At 44.7% G+C, this 11,543-nt stretch overlaps 2 protein-coding genes across 2 annotated transcripts; one reads left to right on the forward strand and one right to left on the reverse strand.

Annotated features, from left to right (window-relative positions):
- The first annotated feature begins 240 nt into the window (after positions 1-240).
- On the forward strand, positions 241-9,751 carry LOC135390093 (juvenile hormone acid O-methyltransferase-like). The gene is made up of 4 exons (XM_064620102.1): positions 241-291; positions 7,085-7,651; positions 8,441-8,588; positions 9,441-9,751. The coding sequence occupies exons 1-4, from the start codon at positions 241-243 to the stop codon at positions 9,608-9,610; spliced, it is 936 nt and encodes a 311-aa protein (XP_064476172.1). The 3' UTR covers positions 9,611-9,751.
- Positions 9,752-10,466: 715 nt separating this feature from the next.
- Positions 10,467-11,543, reverse strand: LOC135390094 (pyridoxal kinase-like). The gene has a single exon (XM_064620103.1). It carries the CDS (start codon positions 11,435-11,437, stop codon positions 10,529-10,531), a length of 909 nt encoding a protein of 302 aa, XP_064476173.1. The 5' UTR covers positions 11,438-11,543; the 3' UTR covers positions 10,467-10,528.

Here is an 11,543-nt window from a genome sequence, read left to right on the forward strand (position 1 = left end):
CTGACAGCGTAAGAGCCCTGCAAACATCCCCGTAAGCAGATCGATAAATAAATCACTCCGTTCATTATTGCGTCTCTTCCTCATTAGTATTTGGCGCGTATAGTTAAGCTCATAGTCAAGGTTACTAACGTAACGTAGTCGATATTTAAAAACAAACGGGCGGCTTTGGGGTGATAGGTTAACTATATAAGACTAGCTGTGGAGTTATGCTTCCTCAGCTACCCAGTAGAATAAGAAGTTATGGTTCAATCCGGGTTAGCACGCGCGGCTTCAACACTCTCATCTCGTGAGGTAAGGAGTAGCCCACCGTTTCTTTCAAACATTGCAGGCTTTATTTTTCGTCGCTGTGCCATTTTTATTGCCTATTTATTTATATATTTTGGCGTATTTATTTATTTTTACTTCTTGCCATTTCGGGTTGAAATTAGGACTGAACATCCACCAATGATTTGGGCTATCCCGGCAGTGGGCAGTAATTATCTCTTTGTGTTTATTGAATTCAACTTCAACTTCATTTTATTTTCAATTTCGAACATACGATACAGTGCTGTCCCGCCGAAGCCGAGTAAGACTCTCTATGTATTATAAAGACTCATTCTCTCGATGTATCGCTCTCTGTATTGTGATACACAGCAACAACAACGGATAAATTGGTGATGATGAATGGGGAAATTCGCCATATGAGGTGCTGCCCACTACCCGAAAGGCACAATGAACGGAATGCGATGCACAAAACTGAAGTATCGCATGCACTTTGTCGCAAATTTTTCCCAAACTCGTGCCCGACAAATATCTGGTCACAAAACAAGGCAGCTGCTATTCACCTATTAAAACGTGATTGGAGAATTACTCTCTCAAGTAGCACACATACCATGCATGTCTGCAACCTACGGGTTGAGTATCAATGCACTACTATAGTGTACTACCCACGTAACACACAGAGTAGTGCATATTATGTGTAATGATAATACCTCAGAATCAATGTGTGTATTATTTTTATTTCTTGTATAATACGGGTTTCTCTGGTATTACGCATATTTGTATTATAATGCAGCATGTGATTATTGCGCATGTTACTAATTAGCTCCTCTTTCACGTAAAAGCGTTTGATTTTTGTTTTTATTCCTTAAAAAAGCCGGTAGTCCCGATACGGAACTACATCCGTAATATATTCCGAGGAACATTTTCGTCCACCATATACTGACTGGGAAGACTTAGCAGTCAGGCTGAATGCTGTTCGATGTGCCGTGAAAACCGTACAGGCGAAAGCGGCCCCACTTTTTCCGAAGCCATGTATTATACCAGTATCTGTTCTCCATTAAATCCTCCCACGTTGCTTCCTGTGTTGCGAATAATCTGCAGGAGCTCCCCTCTTATACGTTTTACACCTGCATATTGTGAATATGAGTTTGTGGGTACGTTTGTGTGCGTTCGTCTCCAGGCATTTTCTTTCTCCCTTTCCTTCTCGCGGTAGTTGATGCTATTAAAGCACTTGTCGCTCAATATTATTTTGTTCTAATTTTGTTACGAGCTAGATCATGAAAGTGCCACTCTTATATAAATCGCTGAAATAAATCGAATATACCAGTTTTCCAAGATCAGACACCGGGTTTGAAACTACACATTCAAGGGGATATATGTCTGTACCATTAGGTGCAAATAATATACCCTCAGGGGGTATAAAATCACTTTTATACCTGGGACAAGCTGTTTATACCCTAAAAGGTATAAAATTTTCTAACAGTGTAGTACGTGGGCTGCTCTTTTTGACAGGCGGAATAGCTTCCTAAAATCTATTTCATCTAACTGAAATCCATCTTGAAGGTTACGGCTGCGTGGTTCACGGTTCACAGCTTCCGCTATCTTCCAGGCAAAGAAACCTTCCGCCAAGTTCTTGTTCTCTGTGGGCGCATGCAACGTTAACGTCTTTTTACCTGGGTTACCCTCTCGTATAATACCGATCACGGTATGTAGTTTGCCTAAGCCAAAGATTGCGCCACTTTTAACGAAAACGAGGAAGTGTCTGTCCACTCACACTCTTCTTATTTGGTAGAGGAACCAATGAGGTTGCTTCACAGAGAATAGGGGAGAGTGGGAAACAAGAAAAGTGCGCAGACATGTCACCCACTTGCTGACCGCGTTGTTTCTGCAGCAATACTTGTTTTTCGTGTGCAACTGCCATATTTTGCTTACAGAGCGTACAGGGATGTTGAAATAACAAGAGTCATACTATGTGTACTCGGTGTACTACTCCTACACCGTACGAGCAACTGTGTTGTCCACACCACTATCGTGGATTTCAATCCGGAATCAGAGTGTATGCGGGATCAGAGCGGATTTGAATCCGGAATATCTCAGTGTACAGTGCCCAGTACTGTACAGTGGCTTCGTTGTTGATATAATAAATAAACATCCTGACTTTTTTGTTTTACTTCGCCGGGCCTTGGTACCTGTGTCGTAGCAATGGTCACTCTGAGACAGTCCCAAACCAGCAAAAAAATAGCTTCGACTTTTAGTGATGTTTTCGAGTAATTAACTGGTTTCGATTTACAAATTTCTTGCGCGGAGCAGTGCATGAAATGCGCTCTTTCGCTAAACTATCCTGCGGTGAAATTCATGTTCATCCACCTGCATTGGTGGTGGGGGAACCGCAAGATAAGGCACAGCCGCGAGCAAGTGTTTCATATGCGCTCTAAAAAACTGAACTTCACCGCATAGTTGCCACGAATGATAGGGTTATCGCCTCTGATTTGAAGAGAGAGGGGGGCGTACGCCTTTTTGTGTCAATTTAGTTACATGATAATTGACACAAAAAGGCGTACGCCTCCCTCTCTCCTTCAATTGCAAGGGATAACCCTATCATTCGTGGCAATGCTTGGCGCAGAGCGTGCTGTGCGGTGAAAACAACAACAACAACTTTATTTTCGGCCTACACTCTTAAAAATGAACTTCACCGCATAGCACGCTCCTAGCCAACCATTATCTCGAATGATATCGTTATCTGCCCTGATTTGTTGAAAACGGGGGGCGTACGCCATTTCTGTGACACTTATGCGGCTCATAATTGTCACAGAAAAGGCGTACGCCCCCTGTTTTCAACAAATCAGGGCAGATAACGATATCATTCGAGATGATGGTTGGCTAGGAGCGTGCTATGCGGTGAAGTTCATTTTTAAGAGTGTAGGAGAGTGGGGAGTGGGGAGTGAAGTTCACTTTTTAGCGTGTGGCTTCTCGTTTTCTACTGAACTCGTAAACAGGATTGCGGTCGTGTCATTGGATGGGCAGGACAGTGCGCGTTTATCGCCATAATGAGAATTACTTACCAATGGCGATAAAGCTATTTCACCCGGGACGAAAGTGGGCCGCTGTTAACGTGGGTAGCATTGCTATTGGATTAGGCCTTTTGTAGCGAAATGCGCAATCCGTAATCATTACATTACAGTGAACTATCTCCAGAAGGATGGCTAGGTAGAAATAATTTATTTTTATAAAACCACAAATAGCTTTATCGCCACTGGCAAGTGATTGTGATTATGGCGATAAAGGTGCACTGTCTGGCCCATCCAATGACACGACCGCAATCCTGTTTACGAGTTTAGTAGAAAACGAAAATATCATATCAAACCCTCGCTCGCGGCTGTTCCTTATCATGCGGCTCCCCCGGCACCAATGCGGGCGGATAAAGAGAAATGTCAGCGCAGAATAGTTTAGCGAAAGAAGCACAGCTCCACCCAAGCAAAATTGTAAACCGAGACCAGATAATTACTTGAACAATATCATTAAAAGCGAAGCTTCTTTTTTACTGGTTTGGCACTGTCTCAGAGTGACCATTGCTACGGCACAGGAACCATGGCCCTGCGAAGTAAAACAAAAACGTCAAGATGTTTATTTAATTAATGAGAGCATGCAAATGAGAAACTGAGCGGCCAGTCTGTGGCCCGGCGCATGAAGGATGCTAAACAAACAAACAAAAAATTTCCCGGTAGGTGGTGCCGTTTTCGAATTATTCAGCCCGGGGATTTTCGTGAACATGTATATGCATACAGGGTGTCCCAGAAAGCGAGTCATTGAATTATAATAAAAAACTACGCCACCTAGAGTCATGCGGTCAACGGCATTTGTTCTTACTAGGTTTTTGCCACCTCCTGATGTGAATGTCGTGTAACGTAAGCTTAAGTATGTAAATTTTTGCGAACTGAAGTCGGGAATTCGCTAACTAAAGGTCACCCCACCAATGTGAAGAGCGTGTCTAATTTACTCAAGTTAATGAAAATTGACAGGGATAGTCAGGAGCTATCCCATAGCAAAAAATAGCCGAACATTATGCTCCGAAAGGAAAGTTAGGTAGCAAGCGACCTGGTGGTGACGATCCATGACTTGCAAACCCGGGACGAGGTAGAGGACGCTCCACAGAGTACTCTGTGGACTGGGTTTCGAACCGCCTTTCGTCTTACTAAGAGCGATTGCGCTCAAAAAGACGTCGCGAGTTATGGTCCGGCGCTCCGAGAAGCATGATGTTCGGCTATTTTTGCCCAATGGGATAGTTCGTGAATATCACTGTCAATTATCATGAATTTGAGTGAATTCGGCACGCTCTTCATATTGGTGGGGTAAAAACGTAGCTTTCACTTGGCAAATTTTCGAGTTCAGTTCTGAAATATTTACATAATTAAACTTACGATACATGGCATTCACATCAGGAGGTTGCAAAAACATAGTAAGAACAAATGCCGTTGACCGCGAGATTCTAGGTGGCGTAGTTTTTTATTATCATTCAATGACACGTTTTCTGGGACACCCTGTATGTTATCTGCGTCAGAAACGAAAGTGAAACGTCAATGAGTTCATTTTAGAAATCATCAAGTACTAGTTCTAGAAGGTCTCGAGCACATTCAATTTCTTCTTTCCCACCCTACCAACGTTCCCGAATCGCACTCTGTGGGTCTCTTAATCAGCTGGACTCTCGCCCCCTTATCTATCAAAATTGCTTTGTCCCTGGCCAAGTACAGCCCACCAACGCTCTGTCCTCAAATCTCTTTTGACCTCTTTGGACTCTATCGGAGCTCCTCCCTTGGTGTGAAAGGCCTGATTACTTCATTCCCCACATCAACATCTCTCCCTCCCCATTCATCATCTCAAAATAAAGTCGTTGTTGTTGTCATTAATTACTTCTGTTAGATTTCAACGGCAGCAGGGTAGAAGGTCAACTGCAGAAAGGTAACTTTGCTAGTATTCCGTGGAGGTCATAAGCGATTTGTGATCCTTTTTGGTCCTTTCAATCTTTTCCTCTCTTTTCTTTCTTTTTTTTTTTTGTTTTGTTTTGCCATTGTCTGCTAAGTCTCGTGTCTGCGGGATCACACCGAAATTACGCCATTGCAATCTCGGTGTACGTTCGCACTGTATTGCCCCACAATATTGTTTCCTGTGAACAAAGAATGTGGAAGCACGCAAGTGTGAGCATGAAGTCTTCGTGTCTACCTTGTCTTCGTGTTGTCTTCCCCTCACACTTAAGGAAATGTTATAAACTGTTTCTTCATCTGCTTGTTTATGTTTCAACATGACCGGAAAGTGTCATAAAATTAATTTTACCAGTTTTGAGAAGTATGACGTCATAGTATACTCAACCTTGCCGCGCATCTGGAGATATCGCTCCTCGAAAGTCAATTTCTGTCTTTCCTCTCCACGGCTGCGCTGACTGTCTCTCAAAGTGAGGCGGAGAGCGGAGAAGCGCGATGTTGCTGGAAGACGGGCGCTACAATTCTTCGTTGACGTCTCCTACTATACTGGTGAATCCGAAACTGAAGTTTTGCGGGTTTGAGCTAGGTCCATTTATAATGCGGAATAGAATAAATATCATTTTTTTAGGCCATAGTGGTGTCACTTCTCGAAGTCAGAGGAAACACGCTACACTTATTGCCTAGGACCATCTTCATGTGAAGTCTACTTTCGCACGCTCCTTTCTCCTTTTGTCATACTAGGATGGTAAACGTTAAAGTCGTAGGCCTGCGGTCTTCACAGTGCTTTCGGGTATCCTCCTCCCCCCTGGTTTGTTGAAAACGGGAGACGTGTATGCGTTCTCGTTACCCTTACGCAGTTATGATAATTGTTGCAACAAGGTCTGCGCACCACGCTTTCCAGAAATCAGAAGTGCTCACCGTACCATTATGTACAATGGTTGTCATCCTGCGTGTTTTGTGGTGAGCTTCCCTTTTAAGAGTGCAGACATAGACAGAGGTCGTACCAACAATCTCAGCAATGCATACTCCAAAGTCGAGGCGTGGGCAGCCTGGCACACACTGATGCTCCGTGGATTATCACACGGCCGCCGTGCTATCTCTGCAGGACGAGTCGTTGATTACCTAAACGCTTGAGCACAAGTGTCAGGCATTTCGCTTTTGGGGAGGACACATCAGCTAAGGTCGATGACACTTGTTGCTAGGCAAGTGGATAGACAGCAGCAAGGTCCAGGACGAAACAAAAATCAGGTTTGCTCGAAGCGTAGGACGTCTTTTTGGGATGGTGCGCTTCAATTGCTTCGCGATTCCATCAGAGAAGGATAAACAGCATGTCTTGCTGCAGGTAGGGCTTTCCTTACGTCGTTTGCTGTAAAATTGCGCGTAATTGCACATGAGGTTGCTTAACCAACCTTGGTGCATAGCAGCTGATGGCCCTATACTGCAGACAAGTCCCCGATGCGTTCAGTTTACCGATGCGCCGTGGATATCTACATGATTTATTTTTAACAGTTTATCGTGGAAGTTGGATTTTGAATATATTTATTTTGCAACGTTTTATTGTTATATGGTTTGTATCTGGCCATGAGAGCGCAATGACGCACTATAGGGACTTCGATGTATAGTATCATCATTCCCCCTTTATCCCATAGTTTCATGCATCACTCTAACCAGTGAACTCCGGGATAGTGAGCCGAAAATTTAGTGGCAGCTTCCCGCATTCATTGTCTCTACATGTATCTGTTCTTGTTGTTCCTTGTTGTAAAGAATCGTCGGTTCTCATCTCCTCATTTATGCAACGGATTTGACGTGCTCCAACCTATGCCCACTCACGCTCGTTGTATCTCCAGGATACCAGGCTTGGCGAGGCCGCTCAACTGCGCCGAGGATCCAACCAGGCTATACAGAGACAGAAGATCTTCATTCAACCTCATGTCTACAGCACGCGACACTCCATTCAAACTGCCCATAACATTCAGGTACTCGACGAGTTGAGCTCCGCTTTTAAAGCGGGTGACGGAAATCAACAGTACCTGGACATCGGATGTGCCAATGGAGACTTCACGCGGGATGTTCTTCTCAACAAGTGTGGGCCTTGTAAACGGATAGTCGCTGTAGATATTTCCGGAGATATGATAAGGTACGCCAGAGAACACTCATCTCATCCTAAGCTCTTGTACGAGGAACTGGACATCGGTGGTGACGTGTCCTCGTTCAGGAAGGAGTACGGGAGCTTTCACCGTATTTACTCTTTCTACGTGCTTCACTGGTTGAAGGATCAAGCTCGAGGATTTAAGAATATAGCCGACCTGCTGGCACCTGGCGGGGAATGTTTGCTGTTGTTTTGTGGGAAGGCGAAAGTATTCGACGTTTGGGAGGAGCTCGCTGGAACCGAACGCTGGAACTCTTATGCGGAGGTGAGTAGCAATCTTCATGCACCCGTCTATAGGGATGCAAAATCCCGGCGAATTTTGAACTGCTGGAGAAAAAAAAAACGTTTCTTCCTCGTGTCTCTTTTGTTTTTGTTTTTTAGTAATTGGAAATAAGGGACAAAATCTTCACTGTAGCACGCTTGGATTTATTAGCGAACATTCAAGAACAATTCATAGTATAATATAGATATGGTACATTTTAACATTTTATCCGTTTAGCACACAAGGCTTGGCTATAGCTAGTAAACTCAACAAGTGCATGTGGAGATGCAACATTTCTGGCCATTTTGCTTGCAGAAGGTAAAATGACTTTCTCGGATTTTCTCTTGAGAAAGGATTGAAAAAAAAAATATGCAGATATGGTAACTTTTCGTTCTTGAGTGACTAACAAAATGGCGTATATATGCAGGCAAGCTGGTGGAAGAACTCCATTATGTAACAGCCTGAGCCTGTGCACACAGAGGGACGACACGAACACACGACTCAAAACGACTCTTGTCGTCCCTCTGTGTGCCCAGACTCAGGCTGTGACATAATGGAGTTCAGTGACTAACTTCTATTCTGCTACAAAACCGAGGATTAAGAAAACTAATAAGAACAAAGCTTGTATCTGGTTTTTGATCAACAAATTAAAGACGACGTCAGGTGTTTCTGCTAAAATTTGTATTTATTTAGTGTTTAACGGTGTCGCATTCTAGTTCTCTTCGCCTCACGAGAAAACAAGTTATAGCAGGTGGCTAACATCAATGCATAACTTTATCGTTTACACAACAGGATCTCCTCAATGCTATCCCGCAAAGTCACTACATGGAAGACCAGGACGCGTACGTCTCCAAGCTCCTAGAGTCTGCTGGACTTAAAGCCCACACGAGTCAAGCACTCGCGAAGATGCTGCGGTTTCCTTCAGAACATGTTTTAAACGGTAATTATGTGTCGCAAAACGATGCCGAAGCACTGTTCAAAATCATCGTTAAAAATCATCACTTTGGGTAACATGCTCAAACACGCGGTAAGCGGGACACAATAGGGAGTTTTAGAGAATCGTTTAGAGTTTAACGTTTCGCGAACGGATTCGCGTATGTCCAAAGAGAAGAGCACTCTAAAAACCGAACTTCACCGCATAGCACGCTCTGCGCCAACCACTGCCACGAATGATAGTGATATCACTTCTGATTCGAGGAGAGAGGGAGGAGTACGCCTTTTTGTGTCAATTACCATGTATCCAAATTGACACAAAAAGGCGTACGCCCCCTCCTCTCTTCGAATCGCAAGCGATAACCCTATCATTCGTGGCAGTGGTTGGCGCAGAGCGTGCTATGCGGTGAAGTTCGGTTTTTAGAGTGAGGGACTGACTCAGAACGGAATCCTCTGATCGGGCGGGGGCGAAACCGCTCGCGAATCGTTTGATCGAAAACGATGGACTAAAACTCCCTAATATTTACTTCATTTCCGTTCATTTCTTGTCATGGAGTCTTGAAAGTTGAATCGAAGCACTAACGTATCATGTACCTAAGGAACACCGTTGGACATAAGGTTGCTCTGCAGCACTAATGATATTAGCGTGGTTATGGCAGTGTTAGTAGCAATAACGTTGCGTATGGGTTCACAGGCAACTTCATAAAATGCACTTTGTCCCTGTCATGTCTGACACAATAAATTTCTCATGTCGTTCATGATATCGCGCTGGTATTTGGTATATCGCACAAGTTATTCTCACATGACGTCACCATTACTCTGTGTCCTGATGCATACGACTGTCTCATTACTGTTTCAGAAACACTGAAGGCAGTTCTGCCAATCTCAAGCTACGTTAATTCCGAAGACAGAGATGAACTGCTTGAAGACTTCCTTGCAAAAGTAATTACCGCCAGTAGCAGGGAGGCGTCGGGTGCCGTATGTTTCTTCACGTCATATTTCCTTGTTCACGCTTACAAGCCCAAATGAAGATAACGTTGTCGTACACTATATGTCGTGCAAGGGAAGAATTTGTTTCAGAATAAAGACGAAGTCAACAGTGCAGTTGAGCTGTGGTATCTGCTAGATAATTACCACATACGGACCGTAAGGTGGTTTATCGAGAGATAATCCAAACTGGGTTTTCCAAACTTTGTAAGGTCATCATTTGAAGTAAATGTTTGCTTGCGATAAATAAAAAGGAAACAAAAAGGAAACGTCATCTATACTCAACGGTGCTGACATAAACGTACAAGACTTGAAACGTCGTGAGACCTCGTAGATGTAAAGTAACTGTTCTGAGGCTTGTCGTACAACTGACAAACGCAAGACAGGACTCAAGGCGCTTATGAGCACAATATATTGAAATGTTGGCTACACAGCGAGGTACTCGAGTCACACTCGGTATGTGCTGCCTCCTATGATCTTTCGGGGGGGGGGGGGAACTCAGCATTTTCTAACCGCTCAAGATGTGCTCATAAGCGTTCTTCGCGCATAGCTCATGACGCAACCCGGAATCGAGTTACAACATCAGCTGTGCTTCCCCACCGGGTTTCGCATTACATATTCCAGATGAATATCAGCAGCGTTCCCTCGCAAAGTATGCAAATTAACTTCCTGAATTATGTCCTCTTTGCATATCGGAAAATATAGTTCTAAGTGGCGCTGAGTGGAATGAAATAAAACGAGCTAAGGCTGGTCTATGGGACGACAATTGATCGCTTTTACTGCGCTATGCTGTGAAGTATTGGTACTATTCGAGTAGTAAACCGGCTTCTACACGTAATGGTGCCCAAGGGAGCCGATTCCGTTGCGGGTGTCTGCAAGTTTAAAAGTGTCGCTCATATGCAATTAGTAGCTTTATTTGCGCTGCAGTTTTCGTAACATGACAAAAGAATTTTGGGAAACCTACGTGAGAGCTACCGCTTTGAAACTCTGGGGTGGTTCTTCGATTTCGTCTTTGCTCTGCACCAGGCGAAGTTCAAGTTCATAGCTGCTATACTTTAGTTCCGGCTCGCAGTGCATGTTATGAGCATGTCTGTACGTCTTCTTCAGCACAGCCTGTATCGTGGACACAGCTTTCTCCACGGACACTCTGAGATTATTATTGGACTTTGTCATCCAGCCGACGAGCACCGCCGAGAAGAGGTCCCCCGTACCGCAGAAATGCGCGTCGATCCGAGGAACGTCAACGCGCAGGGAGGTCATGCGATCGCCCGTGCGCTTGCTAGCGAAGACGACCAGAGTGCCCGAGTTTCCATCCACCGTAGAAGACGTAATGACCACCGATGTAGCCCCAATGACATGCAATGCTTCCATCGCGTCCAGAGCACTGCTTTCGTCCTTAATCTGTATACCGGTGAGGAGCTCCGCTTCGAACTGGTTGGGCGTCACGATGTCGGCCATTTTAAGGAGGTCCTTCTTGTAGAGTGGGACGATCTCCGCCGGAACATACAGGAAACCGTTGTCGCCCATGACCGGGTCACAGACGTACACAATCTCGGGGTTGGTGCGTTTCATTTCTGCGATTAAGTCGCGAACACGCTCTAGCAGGCTGTATGAAGAGCCGTACCCGGTCATGACGTGCGTGTAGGCCGAAAAGTCGAGTTTCTCTAAGAGCAGCTCCATGTCTTCCGTGTCCGATACGACGCCCTTCCATACGGGGTAGCCCGTGTGGTTGCAGAACTGTACCGTGTCGATGGTGTCCACGTCGAATCCAAGGATCTGCAGAGGAAAAGTGACACACTTGTTGCCCACGTAGCCGGACACGACGTGGCTTTGTATGGACAATATGCGGCAGTCCTGGATAGATATCATCGTGCTGCTTCTGTACCTGCTGACGGAATGCACGTATTTCCTTGCTTCGTCTTCTTCCTCGCACAAAAATGGCCGTGTTTATACTTCTGTTTGAGATGCATGTGCA

This window comes from Ornithodoros turicata, chromosome 3 (genome assembly GCF_037126465.1).
Source record: "Ornithodoros turicata isolate Travis chromosome 3, ASM3712646v1, whole genome shotgun sequence".
NCBI classification, from domain to species: domain Eukaryota; kingdom Metazoa; phylum Arthropoda; class Arachnida; order Ixodida; family Argasidae; genus Ornithodoros; species Ornithodoros turicata.

Coding starts and splice junctions, on each gene's coding strand:
- LOC135390093 (XM_064620102.1), top strand. CDS start 241: ATGGTTCAATCCGGGTTAGCACGCGCGGCTTCAACACTCTCATCTCGT. Junction 292..7,084: donor CAACACTCTCATCTCGTGAG/GTAAGGAGTAGC, acceptor TTGTATCTCCAG/GATACCAGGCTTGGCGAGGC. Junction 7,652..8,440: donor GCTGGAACTCTTATGCGGAG/GTGAGTAGCAAT, acceptor TTTACACAACAG/GATCTCCTCAATGCTATCCC.
- LOC135390094 (XM_064620103.1), bottom strand. CDS start 11,437: ATGATATCTATCCAGGACTGCCGCATATTGTCCATACAAAGCCACGTC.